The 22957-nt window shown below is 43.6% G+C and overlaps 1 protein-coding gene across 1 annotated transcript in view; it reads right to left on the bottom strand.

Annotated features, from left to right (window-relative positions):
* The window catches only part of Syn2 (synapsin II), a 162315-nt gene that overhangs the window by 34264 nt on the left and 105094 nt on the right, over positions 1-22957 (bottom strand). The window contains exons 2-5 of the mRNA XM_004875120.3: positions 9369-9426; positions 7848-7939; positions 5440-5596; positions 782-871 (exon numbers count right to left, since the gene is read on the bottom strand). Coding sequence (XP_004875177.1) covers positions 782-871; positions 5440-5596; positions 7848-7939; positions 9369-9426 — 397 coding nt within the window. The remainder of the gene's footprint in view (positions 1-781; positions 872-5439; positions 5597-7847; positions 7940-9368; positions 9427-22957) is intronic.

Raw genomic sequence — 22957 nt, 5'->3', positions numbered from 1 at the left:
AAAGCAAAAGTTGTGCTCATTTCCTCTGTGTGGTCTGCTGGTGCAGGGCCATATACAATGTGCAGAAGGCAGCTGTGGACTCACAGAAATGCTGTGAGTGGAGACAGCCTTAGGAGAAGGGAGTGAAAAGGGGAACAAGTAAGCTCTGTGTCAGAGCACACTAGAAGCACCTTGGTTGGTTAAGCCTTGGGCAGAGGGGAAAGGAAGGATGGCAGAAGTTTGAGCTCCAGGTTGCCCTGGAGGAAAAGCATTAGCAACAGCCTTCTTAGCAACCAGCCATGTTATCTCTCTGCTCCTCCCAACCTTCTAAGGTGGACTGAGAAAAGGATTAGGGTTCACCTGGAACAGCACCGTGGATCTCAGGAGTGCTTCACACTTTGCAGAAGGCGGCTCCTTAAAACTAACACTTCCATCTTGTGTGTACATACTAGAATTTCTGGTCAGCAAAGGTTATGCCCGCTGTCCAGTTGGGAAACTGGCACTCAGTGAAGGATTATTATAACTTGCCCAGTGACATGTGGCAGAGCCAGAGCTGTACCCCAATCCTGAGATCTGATTGTTGGCCCACAGGCTATTACTCTCTTAGACTGATTGCCACTGGTTCTACTCTGTTCTGTCTCCAGAATTTGAAAATGAGGCTGGCAGCTAAAATCCAGCTACTGCAGCCCTACAAAGGTCCCACAGGGGAGCCCTGGAGTGAGAAGCCAAAGCCCTGAGCAGAGCCCCATGGTCACCACACGGCGAAGCTCAAGGGGGAAGTAGCAGAGACTCTGCCACCTACCATCTCTTTGTGGTTGGGGTAGTATGTCTGCTCGATGAGTGGGAACTTTTCTCCTCCCAGCGTCTTGTAGATGGCCACCATCTGGGCAAACTGCAAGAGAGAAAAATTCCTTATCTTATCTAAGACAACTTCTGGAACAGACACAGCATCAAGCAAATACTTAGCAATGCTCTGTAGAAGCCTTTGTGATAAGCACACTGAAGATGCATGAGAAGCGTACATACAATTTCTGTTCTCAAAAAACATATGTTTTAGTTGGAGAAAAAAAAGAGAGAGCAAGCTAACATTCACTGAATACCTATTCAATTTTAATGGCGTTTTGCTTGATCCTTAAATCCAAGGGATGAACTAGGTTCAAACTAAAATCACAGAACTGAAGAGGTGCAGCTAGGATTGACACTTGGGTCTCTGTCTCCAAACACCTGCTCTTCCAAGCAATTGCAAGAGATACAGCTGGAGAGGTAACATGGGCCAAGTCTTGGAAGTTCAAATGCCAGGCACGAATGGCAGCTTTTTCTCTGTGGGCCATACTGACGCACCAGAGTTTGAGCAGGGTTGTCATGAGTGAAGCTGTCCTTCAGGAAGATGTGGGTGCCCACGATGTATAGGACACACAGACCCAGTGTTTCTGGGACTGACATATCCATCGTAGGACTAAATCCATGAGAAACTTGAGCAGCTATGAGGGGAAAGGCAAGTGCACATGGAACAGGGTTGAAAGGCTCTGGCACACATATAGCATGCCCTCCTCACCTTTATAAAGGAAGAAACTGAGGCCCAGAGAGGTCACTTGCCTAAGGTCACACAGTAGCTGACTAGAGTCATAGCTGGGGCTCCTGCAGGCCCAATCTGTAACTTTCCTGATTCCTTTCAGGCTTCAGAGATCATGCTCACCCCACAGGAAACACAGGGCTTCCCAGCTCAGTCCAGTATACCCCATCCCCAGTGTAATCAGAGCAGGGGAAATCAGCATCATCTCTCTAAGAGCTACTGGCTTAGTTCACATCCCAAGTCACTGATATCTGGAACTGCTACAAGGGAAAGTTGTTAGCTCAAACCTCCCTTCTACTTTGGAGAGAAAGGAAAGCTAGAACACATTTCAAAGGCCCGGATCCCTCTGCGAGGGATGTTAGCACACATGCCAGGCAGACAAGAGGAGGTGAGAGCTAGAAAGGCTCAGAACCCAGGTATTAGGAAACTGGAGTCTCCAGTCCTGTTCTGCCTAACTTGCTAGGTGTCCTATGCAAATAATTACTCTTCTCCAGCCCTCGTTTTCTGCCTATATAAAATGAGATTGGTACATTTGATCAGTTCCTCATATTTTGTACCACAAATAACATTCTTTCATTGTTCCTTTCTCCCAAACTCCATTATCAAACTGCAGTATAAACAGTCATCTGAAGTGACTCTTTTGTGAGTAAAGATAGGTTCTGTTAGTTTTAAAATGCTGAAAAACGTTAGAATTCCTGAGCAACATCCTTTAGTGACAGGTAATTGGTGTCTCCAGAGTTCTAAGACCTCTGCCAGGACTGAAACAAAGATTCACACACTCTCAAGCCCTGAGAGTTTAGGGTTGAAAGAGAATTTAAGGGCAGGCCTCCCACCTCACAGGTAAGGAGATTCAGGCTTGAGAAGCAGAGGAAAGTGCAGCTCCCAGATCCCACTTGGTGTCAGGGCTTCCCGGGAGGGTACCAGTTCTCTTTTCTCATCGCCCAGTGCATCCTGCACTGGACCCTGCTGTCCTCACCGTTCGTTGCTTTGCTTTGACTGTCAAGGCTGAGCCCTCAGACTGTGTGTGTCTTCTGTGGCTCTCCCCACCACCTCATCTAACATTTAGGATCTGTCTGTCCACCTGGACCTGGCTGGATGCCTGCCCTGCCCAGGCTCCCAGAGCTCTCAGCATCCCTGGGGACTGATGCCAGCTCTGCAGACGACCTCTGTCCTGCTGCAGCCCACACACTGGCACAACACCAGACATGTGGGCCCTATCTTCCCTCATGTGGGGGAGTTACACAGACACCACTCCGATGCCAGGAAGGCCTGCGGCAGACTCCCAGGGCCCTGGGACAGCCAAGACTAAAATGACAGCCAGTTCCCAGGCTCTAGTTGGGCCCACCCTCCTCACCTGATCTCCAGCAGTCCCTGTCTTTTCAAGGTGCTGGGCTTGGCATCTAACCTCTGCCCCCTGGAACTTAGATTAACTCACAAGTACACAGTTACCAATTTTAAAAATGTAATATCTGATAAGGGCTATTTCCTGTACCCACAGACAAAAGAATGAATTGGAAGCTGGGGGTACTCTTGGCAATGAATAGGAAGATAAGCTCATTATAACCACTTATTCAGTGAATTAAGAAAGAATTCATGGATGAAATGAGATTTTAAGATCAGTTTGAATAATATATTATCTCTACCTCTCCTGGAAGTTAAAGGCTTTCATTTAACCCTGGGGTTCATCTATCTCCAAAACCCCAGAAAGCCTGACAGGAATTTAGATAAATTTGCAACAGTATGGGTAGTGGCATCTTGCTTTCTCTGGAATACGGCTTTCATTGACAGGCCATTTCTGCTTCTGCAACCTCAGTGGCCTGCCCTGACCAATTCCAGACATAGCAGATGTGCTCCTAGATACACTGGTGGCAAGGCAGAGCCTCTTTTAACCCAGGAGGCCTCTCCTCACACCATTAGCAGCCACAGTAAGAAAGTTAGACAAAGGAGCCAAAGCTGCCATCTCAGAGGCACCCTCCCTCCACAATCATCAAACTTGTCCACTTACATTATCAGCAGAAAACAACATGTAAAATGTCATTTGTGGGCCATCAGTTTAGTGACACTGAGAGGACTCCGTGTGTAGCCAGGGAACCCTGCTGTTCTCATACAATGTGAATGGGTGAGTGAGACCCCCCATCAGACCCCAGGTCCCAGGAGGGGCAAGGCCCTAGGCAGGGTTCTGCCTGCTCCTCCCCTCTCTGGCCTCTGTCACAGTTTAGGAAAACAGCACAGGAAACTAGTTTGTTTTTAAGAGATCTCGGCTATTTGGGAGCTTTAACAACCAGTTGGCAAAGTGGTGTCAGGTATACTATTGATCCCAGGTTGTGGACAAAGAAACTGGCACCGGGAAGTTCAGTCAAAGGGCTGGTAAGTAGTGAAATCACCCAGAAAAAAACCAGAATAGCAGCATCACCCTGAGTGGCCATGAAGGAGCCAAATTCAGACAAGTGCTGGGGGGGGGTTCCCGGATTAGCGCACATGCGCAGAAGGAAAAAGGGGAGGTCCCCAAGAAAGACACTTGGGGAAGGTCCCCAGTGATACACTCCCATTATACAACACTTTTCTCCTGTTTCTGTGAACTCTAGGATGCCTTGTGCCACAAATAGGGAAACAGGAACCCAACCTGTCCTTAACTTGGTAGCTATGGGACCCTCTCAATCCTGTTCCCTGCTCTTTCTCTACACTATAAGGTCTCCCTGTTATTCAGGGAAATGGAAAGCTGTCCACTAAGGTGTAAAAACATGACCAAGAGCAGAGGTGCTGGATCTGTTTGGTAAAAACAAAAACAAAAACACCTCTCCCAACTCCCTGAATGGTAAATAGGCCTGAGGTTCAAAAAACTTCACAATTAGCCACCAGTGCTAGGAACCTTGGCAGTCCAGTTTATGTGATAGCTGAAATCTGGTTTTTGAAGATCAAGATGAAGAGGTGTGATTAGGGACAGGCATTTCCTTCCGAGAGGGCCAGGCTGGAGCAGCAGGGCCAGCAGCGAACTGGGTCCCTTCAGGGGCCCAAGAGGAGGTCAGAGGCCCCCAGTGGCCATCACATATCACTCTTCTTCCCCTCTGCACTCCTTCATTCCTTCCTGTGTCTAGAAGTTCCCGCTGTCCTCCCAGATTACCAGACTGGCTGAGGAAGAGGAAACCAAACAGCTTTTCCTCACACTGTAACGCAGACGACATGACAGGTAGTGTGGGCTAGAGAGACTTGGCTCTATAATTTTGGCAAGTTATTTAGTCCTTTTTGAATTTTGTTTCTATGTAAAAAATGAAAATAATAACACCTTCCATATAAGGTTATCATGAGGATGCAATAGGAATGTGGGAACTCTCAGTGTACACCGTACAGTAAGTGCTGTTATACTCCTTACCTATCTCTTTAATTTTCACCCCTCTCCATGACAAGGTGAGATGAATGATCTTCCAGCTCATGTAAGTGTCTGATTCATATGTACCATAGGTGAATAAACTTCACTTGGTATTCAACAACTTGATGGAACTCTATCACTAACACCCCTCACAATTGGACTGTCCTCTCGGTCCCCACTGGCCAAAGGCCTTTCCAGGAATTAAACCATCCATCCAGGAGGCAAGAATCGAGCACTTTTATCACGACATCCAATGGTCAAGGGCAGAGCCTGCAGACCTGTAAGGAGTTCTTCATAGAATCTTTGTGTAACTTTGTTGAGAAGCCAAAGGCCTACTCTGCAGCAAAGGTGCCAGCCTCAGACATGTGGTGACATGATGACATGCTACTGTGACAGGCCAAGGCTTCCCTCACAACCTCTCAGCTGGTGCCTACCAGTCGAGTAGCAGTCGTCCCTGCTGGGGGGCTGGGAATGCAGGGCCTGGGGCCTACTGTTTCCTGGGGGAAGGGGCCTCACTCACCACCCAGGGCTTGTCACAGAAGTTGTAAATGGATTCCAGGGAGTTGATACTTGGGAGGCCTGCATACTGCATGCCAATGATCAGGTGGCGGAAGTCCTCGTTCTCTGCCATGCCAAAGGCATGCTGCCGGACCAGCACAAAATCTGGGCGGAAAGACCTGGTAAGAATGCAGAGGCAGGGTTTCCATCAATCACAGCTCAGGTTATCCACTACTTTGTCTCCCATTCCCAAAGCCCATGACAGAGAGGAGACATCAGGGACCACCTAGTCATGACCCTCACTTTATTATTATTGTCCTTTCTGGACCAGGATATCAAACATTATGGTACTTTCCAAAGAAAATTTGAGGAGCAGATTTCTGAAATTCTCCTAGTCTTTTGTGCCAAGCCTTACCCTTTTCTAAGTACAATATTCTCAGGTGGGAAGAAACACTTTTAGACTCTCACACCTAAGTAAAAAGATGTCCCCTGTCCTCATGGGGCAGCATGGAAGTCTGGAGCTCTGTGTGGCTCCAGAGTTGGTGCTCAAAGCAGCCCTAGGAGCTTTAAAGGCAGCATGTGAGGTTCCCTACACCACACTGCCATGAGGTCTCTGATCTGTGTCCTGCCCCAGCTCCTTAAAGCTGCTCCTTAAAATAGGCAATGCTTTCATCAGGCCCCTAGAGAGCATGGGGACAGGCTTGGCTGAGAGCACATGCCAGATTTCCCAACGTTATTCTTCCAAAGCGGACACTAGGGAGGGGTGCAAATATTTTTCGCAGAACTGAGGTTGAGCAATGGCTGCAGGAAACACTGCACGTACAGAATGTTCCCATGCACAGGAAAGCTTCCCTGTTTCACATCCAGTCACCAAAGCTCCTAGCTACAGCTGCTCTACAGGGCCAGGGCCATCTTAGCTTCGGAGGCCTTCCCGGAGAGGCAGTTTAGGGCATCATCTACCCCTAGGCTCCAAGACTCAGCACAGTGACCTACACGGTTCTCTGCCTGGAGAACCCATCCAATCCCCACCTACAGACCCCAGCCCCACAAAGGCCCAGGGATCAAATTTTTTAAATTATAATAATGGGCACATACTTAATTGTACAAAATCATGGGTTTTACTGTGAGTTTCCATACATGCACAGAATGTGAAGTGGAGACAAGGCTTTTTATATAGTGGGGGTTGAAGGAGCTCTCCTTAGTTGCTCCAGAACTTGGGCTGCTCCAACCGTTTCCCTAGGCCTTTTTTGTTACTGCCCAGGTCTTGTTGGATGCTGGAAACCTCTAGCTGTATGCCTGAGAACAAATTCCAGCCTCATATCCCAATATAGGAATGGAGCTCTAGACTTTCAGCCAGCCCCCAAGTTTCTGCACTGGGCACCTGTAAGTGCTGCCTAACTTTTGCCAGATCCCTCCAGGCACCCTATTAAGCTTCTCTGTCACCACCTGCTATGTGTGTGTGTGTCTCCAAGACACAGCTGGAGGAACCTGTCCAGCCTCTGTTGTAAGGTTCTAGTTGAGCTCACTTCTCACCTGGGAGGGTCTGTCTGTCTGTCTCTCTCTCTTTCCCCCTCTCTCTTTGGTCTTCTTTAGTCTTCAGAACAGATAAGCTCACATTTCCTGATGGTAGGTCCCAGACATCCCCTGGCCTTTCCTGTCCCTGACCTCCTGGACACTGAAATCTTTAGGGTCAGGGTACTACAGACTGAAGTGGAGAAGAGAGTGAAGTAGAGCCACCTCCTGGAACAAGACTGAGCTCCTGAGAACAACACTGTGCAGACCATTTCCCCCATCTGGAATTCTCATTATATTCTTCAAGAAACTCTTGTGTGGATGACAATATCCCATGTATAAGGCACCCAGCATACCACCTGGCATGGAAGTACTCAATAACTGCTAGTTCTTTTCTATCCAGAAAGCCTATTCTAACCCTAGGTTTTCCTATCAGACTTAGGAGTTTCTAGAAATGAAGACTATAGGAAGAATACTGTGCTGAGAGTCAAAAGAACTCACATAGAACACAGGGTTCTGTCACCAAGTCCCAAGGAAATCTAAACATCACTGTAAAATGAAAAGGTTGGACTAGATCAAATGTTTTCAAACTTAAAAGAAATGGAACCTTGCCTTCCAGGGGAAATGTATGGAGAGAGAAAAATACAGACCCACACTGACTGAGAGGGAGTGAGGCAGGAGTCCAGGACTCCAGTTACTTCTAAGTGAGCTCTGAATCCTTGCAACTTACTGGACTGAGAGCTCTTCAAAGGCAGGAGAGCTGCCTTCCCTTCCACTTCCACGCAACATACACCATTAAGTTCTGAACACCATACTCATAGCACTGTTATCTCCTGGGGACACTTGACTTTAAAACCAGCTTTTCAGGCTAGAAGTGGAGAACGTGACAGTGACCCCCAAGGACAGAAGGGCCCTTACCGGACAACCTTTGTGCTGTTCCGAAGCACCTGCATGTCCACAGCATAGGTCCCATCTGCACGGGCCACCAGGTTGAGCTCGGAAAATTCTGCCTGGAAGGTAACAGGGAGTAAGTCCACAGTCTTGACTTTGCCAAGTGTCCCCTATAGCAGCAGCAGCCCCACTGATAAACACTTACCGTTTTAATCTTTTTCACATACTGGTGTCATCTAATTCTCATAGTAACCCTATGAGGCAGGTGGGACAGAGATGATTATCCCCACATTTGTTTGTTTTTTGAGACAAGGTCTTGCTACATAGTTCGGCCTGGCCTCGAACTCACTATGTATATAGCCCAGGCTGGCCTCAAACACAATGGCAATCCTGCCTCAGCCTCCCAAGTACTGGGATCACAGGCATGTAGCACCACACCCAGCTGATTATCCCCATTTACCAAAGGAGGAAACTGTGCCTCAGGGCAGTTAAGTGACTTTTCTGGACAAACAAAACTTACCATCGACAGAATAAAACTCAGGTCTTCTGACTCCCAGCCTAGCATCCTTTGTGCTGCCTCTCTAGTGTGAGGATGTGAACCAGGATGAATGTCCTCTTTCTCAATTTTAATATAAAAGCACTAGGCTTAGCTTAGGTAACTGGGCTTTAGTTCTGCTCTGCTCCCAAGTAGCTGCATAACACGTCAACCAAATTACTTGGCCTGCTCAGGTTTTAGTTTCCTCACTATAAATAATGGAAAACATTTGATCAACTCTAACATGTTGTTTGAAGAACTGAATGTAAAAGCCGTGCTTGGTGGAGAATTCTTATAATCCCAGCACTCAGGGTGAGGCAGGAGGATCTCCATTAAGTTTGATCCACACAGAGAGTTCCAAGCCAACATGAACTACATAGTGAGACCCTGTCTCACAAAAAGAAAAATTAAACAAAAAGAACAGAATATAATAATGAATAGGAAACTATTTGTAAATCATAACACACTGTGCAGTGAATGAGGAGTAACTTCTGCTAAGGAGAAAAAAAAAAAATATATATATATATATATAATTTTAACTCCCCAAATGGACCTAATCTATTTATCATAAAGCAAGGGACAGAGGAAGGTAAAGAGGATACACACAGGGTGTGCTTGCTAAGCTCCCTTTGGAGTGCAGCTTCAGGCCCCGCGACAGGCAGCTCCAGACACACCTGCCAGATGTGGCAGTGAGGCCTTGTCCTAGGCAGCCACTCCTTATGGTCTTCCTCAGCTGGGAACCCTGCACTGTAAGAGCTCTAAGAGCCATACTGCTCGCCTCTGTACCAACACAACAACTGTGAAAGGACATCAAGGAAGAAAAAAAAAGCTTCAGCCTCCAGGACCATGCCTGGCATCGAGAAAAGCCCTAGGGAAAGGGTGGGAGGGAAGCAATGAAGAGCCCAGAAGCAGGAGGACACTGCACTCCATGCAGCAGAACTAGATGGTTCACTCCAGGGTGCCAGAGGGAGTGGCGATGACGCAGATGCAACTCGAGGCTCCAGGCTGCTTACCTGTTCCACTTTGATATCATAATCTCCAAGGACTTTTTTGCCCCGAAAGCACCTGGCCCTGAAGAAAGGGAAAAAACCCACACAAATTAATTTTGTACGAGTGTTTGGAGTGAGACAAAGAAGAGGACGACAGCAGACTGAACCCCAGCATGAGAGCCAGGAGACGGTTCTCACACTCACTCTGCGACCACCACACCCACACCCTAAGATACCAAGCAAGCCTCATCCTCTCTTCTAGCTCCAATTTATCTACCTGCAAAATAATATAAAATGTCCTTTCTCGCTCTGCCTTTGTGATTTTAGGATAGGACTTCTGGTGTCTGGCTACCAAAAAATTCTAGAACTGGGAACTTCAATGTTATTCTAGGCAAGACTAGGTCAATCTTCTACATCCCTGTGATTTCCTTATTTTCTGACTCTTATGTTTCACTCTGATTTCCCAGCTGTTTTCCACCCTTGGATTTTTAGTTTTTTTAAAAAATTGCTATTAACATTTTACCACTTCATACCAATACAAAGAGAAGAGGAAACTGAAGAAAGCCACTACCATTGAACATAAAACCCATCCTGTGTTTATGAGCAGTCACAAAAATGAGTCAAGCTGAGTGATACAGTACACAGTATCCTCACAATTTGTCATGGACCTAGAGGAACCATACATTAACACACTAATGGCATCACAATCCCTTGTAAGCAGTCTACATCTATGTCTATATTAAACTCATTCTTACTTTGCCTTCAGCACACTCCCCCCACTCACATACAATATCAACTCTAGACATTTAGTCTGGTTTGCCACTCGTAAAAAGGGCCTTTCTATACTGCCCCTGTCAGCTAGGCCTTTCCAGCACTTGCAACTTCCAACTGGCATATTGTCTTGGAGGTTTTCTGGGGATCTCTTTCCAAAATAAATGAGTAGACCAATACTTACTGGGCATCAGGTCTAGAAATTATACACTAGTTGCTTTAAAGGGCATTTAATTGTCATGACAGTTTAGAAGACAGGGAGATGGATCTTCATTTTAGAAATAAGGAAGCCAAGACTTAGAGGAGGAAAATGGCATGGGAAGGCCATTAAGCAAGTCAGTGACAGAGCCAGTGTTCACACCAAGCTCTCAGACTCTGAGTCCAACACCCTCCACATGGCATTATCTCCCTCTATTGATTTATCCTTTCCATTCTCTTTCCCATACTATGAAAACTGACTTGCCATGTGTGCTGCACTGAAGTTTTTTTCTATTTTCCTTCTTTGAGTCAAAAGGAACTTGATGATGTTACGAGCACTAATCGTCCCACTACAAATACTTCCTACCCTGGTTCCTGTCAACGCATCCGGGACGAGGCCAGGCTATTTCCTTTTCTCTATGGATTCTGGAACAGCCCGTTCTAGGAAGTTGTCATTTATCCTATCCAAGTCCCTGGGCACTCTGAAATTGCTCCTCTGAGGCTCTCAGCCATCCTGGAGCTGGATCACCGAAGTCCATCCCCCTACTTCTGCCCCAATTCCTTACTAAGCTTCACATCAACTTGCTTCCAGGACTCTGGTCAACATTCAGAGCTCAGTAAGCCCCTCCGGCAGGGGGCCTGTAGCATATGCCACCTCTTTGGCTACTATCCCATCTATACGTGGCACTATCACTGCTCTGCACATCTTGGACTCTGTAGGTCTTTGTCCATGACTATGAAAAGGGAGAACTGGAGTAAAGGACCCATGAGGTCGCTTTCTTTTATTGGTCGAGGTATATCTATGTTGCTATCAGAAATACTTTTCTGATACTTCCTCTTATCATTCTGTCTCAAAACAACTTTCTTCTGTGAGATAAACTGCAGTGACATTAACAATAACCACACATTCTGCACAAAGCTTTGTATTTTCAAAGCATGCTCCTTGATTTACTTAAGTCTTACAATTCTGTGAAGGAGCCAAGAGCAATGGTCTGTCCATTTGACTGGTGGGGAAACTGAAGCCTGTTCTAGGTGAATAATATACCCAAATCACAGAAGTGTCCATAGGAAGTAAGCCCAGAACTAAAGGTTTACATCTAGATGCTTGAATGCTGCCAACTTTTCTAACTCACTCATTTATTTAGTGGATTTTGAACACTGATACTGAAGTATATTTATAGATTCTGGCTGGGTTTATCTGCCACTTCCCGCACCTGTCCATTGACCAAGTTGGCTAATGAAACTGTTTTCATGCCTTCCCTCTACCCCCACCTCTCTAGCTATCCTAATGCTTTTTCCTTAAGTTAATTCGTCTGTTGGAAATCTTAGTTTGTGTTTCCTGCCTCAGGGTCACTGACCTCTCTTGGCCAAGCCACAGTCATAGTGTGAAGGAGTGAAGATGGCAGCTAGATGGGGCACAGAGCCCTCTTCTGGAGAATGAGCACATTCTCAAAGCTCCTGGCCCTTGGGCATTTTTAATCCAGGTATTTTCGTGAAAATTTTATAACTTGCTAGCAAATGACAGAAGTACTTCATCCTACTAAGAAAACACTGGTAGGAGGCAGTATGCTAGGATTCCGAGATGGGTTCTGGCATCTCAATCTAGGCTGTGAATCCTAACTGTACTCTTTCCTGGCTGTGCAACCTTAGACAAGAGGCTTGTATTTAAAAAAAAAAAAGTACATCATACCGTTAAATCAATCATTCAATCAATTGGTCTTTAAAAGTACATAAAAGAATAAAATAAAAATGAAATGTTCTCTTTTGGTAGTACTTTCTTATCACACATACTTCCCATCATCAGTTGCAAGCATATCTTACCAGCAGGGGAAAACATGTGGATGTGACTGCACGCATATCTACTTCAAACACAAGCATATGGCAGCATGCTACAAGAACTTTTTTTTGGAACCTTAATTTTTTTTGCACTTAAAATATGTCTTAGTGATTTGCTTTCAGAGAATACCAATGGACCTCTTTCTTTTTATTAGCTGCATGAAATCCCCTTTGAAGGACATCCAGTAATTAGCCAGTATTTACTGGGCAGCATTTAGTTTTCCAGATTCTTGTTTCTTGTTTCGGTTATAAACAGTGTCACAGTGGCTTACATTTTAAAATATATCCAAAGGAAAAACAACTTATTGTAGAGTCACTGGTATAAGGAACAGACGCAGCTACAACTTTTAGCTGAATTATCAAATTACCCACTCAAGAAAAAGATTACACCACTCTTATCCGGGTGTGAAAATTAGGGGAGTGTATCTTGCCGCTGTCAGTTTTCCTACACGGCCCCATGGATAAGATGGGAACAGAGGAGAGGGTCCGTAGGGACTTTCTGGTTCGTAGTGTTGTAAAATAAATCCAAAAGCATCCCCCATGCTCAATCCTAAACAGAATCCAAGATGTACATCCTTGAAGTACAGACTAAAAATATCTGTGGTGCCTGTGTTGTCAATTTCCCTCTATTGTAACATTTTCTTAACAAGCCTAGCAGCTGAGACCTATGTGAATTTAATGGCCCGCAGCTTCCTTGATGGACCAGGTAATGAACCATCTCCCCTTATTGCTAAAATGAGTAGAGACTTTAGATTTAACTCTTGTGAACCAAGGAAGAGGATACCTTCATCATTTTCCACCCACTTCCCAACTAGGGCTTGTGAGACTTATGAGCACGATTTCAGAGACTTCTGTGCTGACACCATCTGAAAACGTGGTTCAGCCCAGGCAAGGCCAGCTTAAGTGGTCCCTGTCATCTGTAAGATAATGAGAAAAAGTTATAGAAATAGCAGCCAAAGAACTGAATTCTGGCCCTCTTGCACCACTTGTCAGTCGTGAGACTTTGGGCAAGTAACTGCCTCTGAGCCCCAGCTTCCAAATGTATGAAACAGGCTTAAGGCCATGCACGGTGGTGCACATCTATAGTCCCATCTCCTGGGGGCGGGGAGGGGGGATGGCACAAATCCAGGAGTTTGGTGGCACAAATCCAGCCTTCGCAACTTAGTGGGCCGTTGTCTCCAAAAGGAGGAAAGCTAATGATAACTTTAATTTAAAAACTACTGAACATTTGCTGAGCACTCAACAGTATTCTAAATGTTTAATGTATTTTACCTCACTCCATAATATCTGGCCTACAGGTCACTGGGAAGAGAATGAAATCAGCTACATTGAAAATGTTTTGGAAACTCTGAAATGCTATGGAAATAGGAAGTGCTGTTAGCATGTTGCAGCAAACATCTATGCTCTTGTACTATTACTGCAGCTAACATGGCTTCTTCCTCTTCTGACTGTCTGCTCACGATGTGTGGCTGGCAGCATCAATGTCAGGTACTACCTTTCAAAGCCAGTTGTCTTGTAATCTGACCCCCATCCCATATGAGAATCATGGACCATCCTGAATATTCTGGATTTTAAATATTGACTATGTCCTGTTGTTTGATTATAAGCTCTGAGCTTAGTTAGGCCTGAACAAATATAAGCACTGCATTTATAAATTTCCAAATACCGCACACAGGTGTGTATTGCGATTCACAGTGAGGACTTACTGACTAGGGATGTTAGAAGTAGTGGTTTGGGCAGGACTTCTACAGAAAGCCAGAAGAGGTCATCCTGAGACTGAGTGGACCGTACTCCTGCGGGCCCAGCTACCTCCTTTACCCTCAAATGTGCCAGTTCCAGAGTGGCATGGCCTTTCCTCCCTCTCCTTCCTCATAAGATAATCTACTCTCCTCTCACTCTGTCTGAACCTACAATGTCAATTATCCCCAGATGACCAAAACTCACATAAGGGTCAAACTTCAAGCTAGAGGCTGACAGCACTGGCTGGGCAACCCAGACGGCATGTGGAGAGAAGGCTTTCTTAGAACTTTGGAAATAGCTGGGCACCTAGTGGGTTCCCACCACTGGTCTAGACATTTATGTCTAAAAGTGCTCAGTTTCTGGCCCTCGCTTACTGTAACTCAGGCCCCATTTTTTCTACAAAACACCTCAAGGCTTTAAGAAGTTAGAAAATAAAGCTAGAAATATTAAGGATTCTATTTCCCACCCTCTGCGGGAAGGGCAAAGCCAAGCCCACCTGTCTCGGAGAGTTTGTGAGCGCCTGCTGCCACCCACTGGCAACATGTGTCAGTTCACCCACCCTGGGCCAGCGAGGACTCCACAACCCAGAGAGCTCTCCTGGCACTTCCCTGTGGCTCTGAAAATCCACCAAGGGGACCAGGGTGTGGTTCAGTGGTTAGCACTTGTCTACCCTGCTTCACGCCTGGGGCTCCATCCCCAGAACCACAAAACCAAACCAAAATAAAACCCACACGCCAAAAGTTTAACTGCCTTCTAAAAACTACATCCACATACATACCAAGCTAGACTGCAAAAAAGGCTGTGATTTGTCAGTAAATTCAGCAAAAATTTACTGAGCACCTAGTGGTAAGTGCCTGAAATATAAAAATTTGTTAGCAGTCGCCAGACAGTGAAAACACAAAGACCAATATCCATATGAGTAACTGTTAAGGTCCCTTGCTAGTCTGAAGATTTCTACAATAACTGCTACTCTCATTCCCATTTTTCAATCTTTTCCTTACCAACCAATTTAAAGCACACAACTCAAACAACAATGAAAGTTTCCAATTGTTCAGAAAGATGTGTGCGGAAGGTAAGTTTCTTCTACTTTCAAGGTAGAAAAATAAGTTTTGTCCACTGCACACGTCAGTGGGGAGACAAGAAAAGACTGTAGAAGGGTACATAAGCTGTAGAAGTTGGAAGAGGACACCAGGGAACGGAGGAGGGGCAGTTCTGCCTGCCTAGAGAAGTCCAGGCAGGCTTCACAGGGGTTGTGCTGGGTCTTGGCGGATGAGAAGGAATTTGCCAGCCCAGGACACAGAACTGCAAGGTGAGGCCGCAGGCCCAAAGGTCTGAGTGAGGCGGGGAACTGCTAGGTCCAGCTCACTTAGCTGAGTATTTGGGACCTAATGGCCAGCTGACAAAAGATACTTTACAAACTCTATCTTGTGGAAAATTTTATCCTCAATAATCATCAACATTTTGCCAAGCCTTTTCATATACACACTTGCTGTTTTTGTCACTGGGACTGTGGTTTGAGTATTTTAAAACAAATCCAAAATGTTGTTTCTCCTGCCCATTTTTTAAGAATAAGCTTTAACTAGCAATGACTTATTTTTATTTTGTGCTGTTGAAAAATATACATAACAAACTGCATTTTAACAATTTTATGTCTATAATTCAATGGTATTAAGTATTCACAATATTGTACAATCATTACCACTATTTATTTTCAAACCCTTTTCATCATTCTAAACAGAAACCATTCCTCTCTTCCCTAGTCCCAAGTAAACCTTACCTCTTTTCTGTCTCTGTGAAATCTCCTAATCTAGGGCAATGCCTTTTAAAATATAAATATGGCACTATCTCCCTGAACAAAGTTAACAATTTTTATGAACATCTTTACTGAATCTATATTCAAAGTTTCCCCAACTATCTCCAAAACACTGTCAAAGATTGTAAGCAGAGAGGAAATATGGTTAGATGTGCCCAAGATGTGAGAGACCATTTTGTCTGGAAGTGGAGGAAACTAGAGGGAATGAATCAGGGCTGGAGATGACTTGGGAGCTAGTAGAATAACTAGATGACAGGATTTTCTATTTTCTGGTAGTTGGCAAACCAATACTTACTGAACAGCACTCACTTGACAACTCAATCACTTGACTGATTAGGCCTGTGTATTTAGAAACTAGCTGAGACATGACCATGACATTTAAAAATAGGATTAAATAAAATGATGGAAAGGAACATAGGACTCACAACTGTAGACATTCTGGAACAGAGACATAAATGAGACCTAAATGAGTCAGGTGGGGCCTTATCATGGTGAAGGGGTTCTTAACTCAAATTTGGACTTGTTATCTAATTCAAAGACCATAAAATTTTCTTTCAGTACATGGAGAACTTTCTATTATGGACAATTGCTTTAGGAATAAAAAAGACTCGGAAAAGATTAGCATGCGTCTGGATAAATGCAATGATCTGTGGCTGGTCCTTGATGTTATTAATTTGGTGATTAAGTTGTTAAATGCTCTGCCACTCAGGCAATGCTTATGCAGAGAGCAAACTGAGTGCTGTCTTAGTCGACATTCATATAAACGATCTGGAAGAGAGTGCATGGGGAAACTGCCAGGTTTGCAGATGGCATTAAGCTCTTCCAGAGATTGAAATGCCAAGCTGATTAGGGATAAACTGAATGAAGATGTGGACGTGGGCAGAAAAGTGGCAGAGGAGTTTTAATGTGACTAAGTGTAAGAAAACATATTCAGGGGAAATAATCTTATCAGAGGATTATGAACCAGGGCACTCAACTACAACCTGTTAATGGAATCTGGAATGACAGAATATTGTTCCCTAAAGAGTCCTGAGAGATGTCACAGAAAAAACAAAAAGACTGAGAAAATGAAAAGTGAAAACATGTTATAACCCAACCTAAATGGTTTCTCACTCTCTGACTCATCTTGTATGAGCCACTGTGGTTCCTTATTTGTGATATAGTGTATCATGTCCACTCAACTTCCCACAAGCGACACAATGAAGGCAGAGAAAAAGAGAATCCAATAAAATGGCTCTGATTTGAAGAAAGCTATGGGCTGGGGATTTAGCTCAGTGGTTCAGGCGCCTGCCTCGCAAGCGCAAAGTCCCGAGTTCGATCTCCAGTACCCCCCCCAAAAAAAAACCTGAAAAAAGCTAAAATAATAAGTCTCCTTCAGTCCATAAAGGTAAACACACCATGATGATACCCAGGTGTGGACAGGAGGGAAAGAGAACACACAGCGACTACCTAAACAGTGTCATTCACCTTAGATAAGTGAAATTCATCCTCACAGTATTGTGTGCCTCCTACAGGAAAGGAACAGCTCCAGTTTTGTAGGAAAATGAGGCTCTGAGGAATTAACAGACTTGCTTAAAAGAAGCAGTTAGAAGGGAGCAGAGCTAGTAAAATCAAATTCCATTTCCCCCGTTGTTCAAGTTTAGAGACTGTATTTTTGTTTAGATGGAGAGTGTGCTTGATTCTTGTTGGTATTCCCATGTTCTACTGTTTGACATAAAGCAGATGCTAAGAAAATGTTTACAGGGATACTGAACTGAATATAGCTAGACATTTAGAAGTTAATACCAGAGAAGACAACCAGATTCAATCTGATACAGAAGACCCCCAAGGATACCCACTTCGTCCTTTTCCAGAGTTTATGAAACTCCCTCGGTGATCTGCAGGAGGCTTCAATAGTCTTGAGTGGCAGATGAGACCCTTCCGAAAAACAGTAATCCCGAAGCTCTGAAAATAACTAATTTCCAAGTGAATACCCCAGCTGTGACTTCAGTTGAGAACAGCAAAACACTTTCTGAACAGATTTCTGAAGACATCTATTTTGGGGAATAATTAAATGATGTAGTATCACAAGATAACATTATCAAATACAGGAAAAAAAGGAATTCTGTAGCTCAGGAGAACACATGATATGAAGATTAGATGCATTTGTCTGTAATTATAGTGGAGCTACAGAACAGAATGCTTTGGAGTCATGGGACAGATTCTCTTTCCATGACTGGATTATAAAATTAAATCAGACTGATCTGATACTGGAGCAAAGTGGGCCACTTGTAAAATCTGCTTTGGAGAAAGATCAGGCAAATATAATTTTTAAAGGACAAAGATGTGTTTCCCATGAGATAAACAGGGCTCCTAGCCTGAGAAACCCCAGGTTTACACAGATGGGTTCAGGGATCATCACTGCACGTTTCCCGCCTTGGTTCCAGTCTAGATCAAGGAAGTGCTCTCCACCACTGGCCCACCGTCCACTTCAGGAGTCCCCACCAGTCTGCTGGGACACAGCCTATGTGGGGCTCTGGGAGTGCTGAGCAGAGTGTGTGGCTCCACTCTAGCACACGCATCTCCTCAGTCATATGTCCTTGTGCAGTGAACAACCTGCACAGCACATGTGGGAACCCTGTCCTCCTCCATCTGCCCTTCAGTTTCCCAGCTACCACCTGGGCTTGTGTCAACACAAATTCACCCCCATCCTTCTTCACAGTCCAAAACAAGCTCTGTCTCCCTTATAAAATCTTCCCTGACCACTCCCCATGCCTGTGAAGTTTCATTTATTTTTATCGCTTTTCTAATGCACCAACTCTATCCGAGATACTGCATCACTAGCATTCAGTCCACAGAGCAAACTGATGCAAGGAAATAAAGGAACTCTCCTCTCATTCTGCCCTCATGAGCAAAAGAGACTTGCTTCTCTGCTCCTGGTCCAAGGGCAAACCGCCATGGCTGGTATTACAGCCCACTCACAGCCCAGCTCCGCAGAAACAGCCTCATATCTCAAGGCAGTAACACTGGATTTCCACACCTGGCCCAGGGGGCACATTCCATTCTGCAGCTTCTTGGCTGGCACTGTTCGGGGGAGATGTTGTTCCCCAGAGCAGCACTTAGGACTGAAGCAGGGTAGGCTGGGAGGGGCCCTGGCACCATCTTCAGAGCGGCAGGCACAGCGTTCCGGGCACCTGAGTTTAGCAAGGTGGCTCCACGTAGCCTGTTAATGGCAAAGTGATCTTAGGTGTCGTCCTCTCACTTTCATGGGTGGGGAGACTGAGACTTGAAGGGAACACATGGGAGAAGTGCCCCAGATCGTGCCCTGAGAGCCCTGCACTGACATCCTCTCCATCCAATACACCAAGGTTAGCACAGAATAGAAAGTTCGTGCCTTCATGCTGGAGTACAAAGATATGCAGTGCTGTTCTGCCTCTCTTCTCCATGAATTTGTCCATCCTTTTAGTCTCCTCGAGTGATCCACTGAAATACTCCTTACATTCAATAAGCCCTAGTGAGTAGGATTTTTTAAAATTCCAGCATTCTAGGAAGCTGAGGCAGGATGATTGATTGCAAGTCTGAACCCAGCCTGGGCATCTCAGTGGAGCCCTGCCTCAAGATACATAATAAAAATGGCAGGGGATGCACCCGAGTGCAAAGACCTAGGCTCAAACCCCAGTACCAAAACAAAACAAATCCAACAGTTAACAGCCTGAAAACCTAGTTCATTTTATTTTTCCCATTTGAACATACTCCTGAAAAGATGTCAGCCAGGTGTGGTGGTGCATGCTTGTAATCTGAGTACTCAGGAGGCTGAGGCAGGAGGATCAATGTGAGTTCGAGGTTAGCCTAGGTTACACATTGAGTTCAAGATCAGCCTGAGCTACACAGAAAAACCTAGTTTCAAAAAACAAACTGCATGATGTCAATTATTCAGTACTGTTATAACGAAATATGTTCTATAAACCTTAAAAAATATTGTAATTCTCATTCTTTTTTTACAATTTTTTTCCATTAAGTTTATTGGTACATTGTAGGTACACAATACAGTTAAACATTCATCACTAGGATCTTGTACCATTACATGAGTATCTTGTTTCTCGTTTTTTTCCCCTTCCCCTGCCCTCCCTTCAGCCCCTCCACCCTTCCCTATTTACAAAGACTTTGTTTCCATTTTTTTCCTTTTTCATATTTTTTCTTTTCCCTTCTTTCCTTTTCCCTAACCCTCCCACTTCCCTGCTCCTTTAGACCTTTTCTTCCTATTACACAATATCAATTATACATTTTTAATTATAATATCAAGATCTAGGAGACATTACCACAGATTTTACAGAATTTAAAAGGATATAGAAAGCATATTACAAAAATCTTTTTTGAAATAAATTTGACAACTTCTATGAAGTACTTTGGAAGACAAATTAATGAAACTGACTCTGGAAGAAATATAAAATTTGAATAGCACCTATTGAAGAAAGTATATTCCTAGCTTGAAAACCTACCTATATGACAACAACAGGCTCATATACATTTTAACTGATAAATTATATCAAACATTTAAAGCAGAAAAAAGAAGGAATACTTCTCCCCTAATTTTAGGAAATCAACATTGTGCTAATACTAAACTGGATAAAGATAACAGAAAAAAAGTATGAACATAAATAAAAATTTATTTAACAAAACAAACTATTAGAAGTCAGATCTGGCAGTATGTAGAAAGTGGTTTTATTATAGGGATGGCAGTGTTGGTTCAGCATTGGAAGATCCACCCCCAGAAGTCATCATTTTAACAGAGGAAAGGAAAAAGCCATATGATCCTGTCACTAGTTGGAGAAAAAGTATTGGACTAAATTCTACAGCTGTTCATAGTGAAAGCTATCAGAAGTCTAGAAGTAGAACAGAACCTTCTCAACAGATAAAAGACATGTACTCCATACTTCCAGCAAAATGCCTTACACGAATGGAAAAGATACAATGCTTTCTCCTTAAGGTGGGGAACAAGGGCAGATATGCCTACTCTTTATCTGTCCATTAAACTTTGAAACATAGGCCCAAACCAAAATAGACTGGCAATAAAAAGAAACAAATAGCATAGGATTGGCAAGGTAGAAGTAAAATCTTTATGTAGATGAAATGATCATCCACAGAGTGTAATTCTCATTCTTTCACTCAAACAAAGATTCACTACATTAGGCACCTATTATTTGCCCAACTGTGTGCAAGGCACTGGGTAAGGAAGGAACCATACCGTAAGGAAAGGCCTTGCTTGGTTCTAACACAAAGAAGAATGAAAGCCAGGCATGGTGGTGCACACCTGTAATCCCAGCACTCAGAAAGCTGAGGCAGGAGGATCATCTTGAGTTCTAGGCCAGCCTGGGCTACCTAGTGAGTTCAAGGCCAGCCTAGACAACATAGCAAGACTCTGTCTCAAAAAACCAAAAAACCAAAAAATGAATGAAAATAAGTTGATGTTAACAAAAATACAATAGATTATTTATCCAGAGTAAAAGCACTAAAATTATACTAAAATAAAATAATAGCTAAAATTTATTAAGTATTTAGCACTAGTTACTGTGGTAAGCGCTTTCCACACTTTATTCAGTTAATCTTCTCATTGGTCCTGAGAGGTGGAGAGCGTTATCTCTCAATTTATACATGTACAGATTAAATGACTGGTTCAAGGTCATACAGCTCCTAAGTAGTGGCTGCAGGATTTGAAACCAGGCAGACTGACTCCACATAGAGCTTATTAACCACCTTGAACTCTTCTTTTTTTTTTTCTTTTGGTACCAGGGATTGAACTCAGGACCTTGAGCTTGTGAGCCAGGTGGCGGCACCACTGAGCTAAATCTCTGGCCCACTACTTTTAAAATGTGCCATTATTCAAAAACAATTAAAGACTACCCATTAAAAAGTCTCAGAACATACTAATAATTTTCTAAAATATTCATTTTTATGCATGCTTTCTATTTTATCTTACTTTTTGGATTAAATAAAGTGTTGTAACAACTGAGCATAACAATTCTTATTACTATTTAAAAACATGTTTCCATACTCTGGTTTCTCTTCAGATCATATAAATCTTTTGCCTTTTCAAAACATGTTTCCAAGAAATAATAACTTTTGAAATAAAACTTAAAGACAACCAATACCTTTAGGTACAATTTAATAACTTTCTCACTAATAGTGAATCTTTATAAATGTTAATCCTCTTTTTCCCATAGTGCCTCACAAGAGAAAAATCTTTAAAATCTTTTTTACTAGGGTTATAAATAACTAACTCTTGAAATTAAAGCTTTCAGTTTCTTTATAGCAGAGGCATATATACTTCAAAAATCCCTTTATTTTATCACATACTGCATGACAAAAGGTCTCTTTAAAATCTCTTGTGCTCATCGGAAAGCCACAGTTTAATGGATATGGAGATTCAGTCTTGTAAAATGAAAAATTTCTATAGATTAGTCACACAATGAAGCCCATGTATATAACACTCCTAAATATATGCTTAAAGATGAGTAAGATGATACATTTACATTATGTGTATTTTACCAAAATTAAACATAAAAATCTCTGCACTCTTGTTAGGAGTCTTAAACTTCAAAAATAATTTTATTCTAGAACAGATAAGGTACCAGAAATTATACAAGTAATTTTGCTACAGTTCAGAGAAAGGAGTGGTAAATTCTGATTGTAGGGTGAATGGGGGGGGGGGCTGAGGAATTAATCTGAATTAGATTTGCTTCATTTGTAAGTGACATGATTTACCCACATGGCTTCTAAAGTCATTTTCAGCCTCTGACAGTAAAGACTTTGATGTATGATACAGAAAGGGCATTTCAAGAGGCTTTGACAAAAGCACTGTGAGGCTAGTGTAACTCACAAGGCCCTTGAATGCAGGAGGATCTGAATATGGCAGAGAGGAGGTGACAGGGCAAGGAGAGCTAGGGCTGAAAGGCAGGTGGCACCAGTTTCTCCTGTCTTGGTTGCAAACAGCCACTGCAGACCTGGGAAGCAGGCAGCTTGGGACTGGGGGAATGATGAAGCAGAAACCTTGCATCACTTTCTAGAAGGCTGATTTCTACTTGAATGTTACTTATTTTCTGGGTTCCAGATTCTGTACTTGTGGAGTTTTCCTAAGATACATCCTGAGGCCAAGAGGAGGTTCCTCCTTTGTGTCAGCGATGTTGGAGGTGGCTATCGTCACTTGAGCAGCTTAAAGACTCAATAGTCTGCCTCTAAAATTCCCCTAGACTAAACTTAAAACCAAATCATCAAATCC

The sequence above is a fragment of the Heterocephalus glaber genome, unplaced genomic scaffold (genome assembly GCF_053883595.1).
Source record: "Heterocephalus glaber isolate CG9 unplaced genomic scaffold, H.glaber_assembly_v1.0 deba00000768, whole genome shotgun sequence".
In the NCBI taxonomy this organism is placed as follows: domain Eukaryota; kingdom Metazoa; phylum Chordata; class Mammalia; order Rodentia; family Bathyergidae; genus Heterocephalus; species Heterocephalus glaber.
The sequence above is the reverse complement of the archived record's forward strand: the minus strand, read 5'-3'. Positions and strand labels throughout refer to the sequence as shown.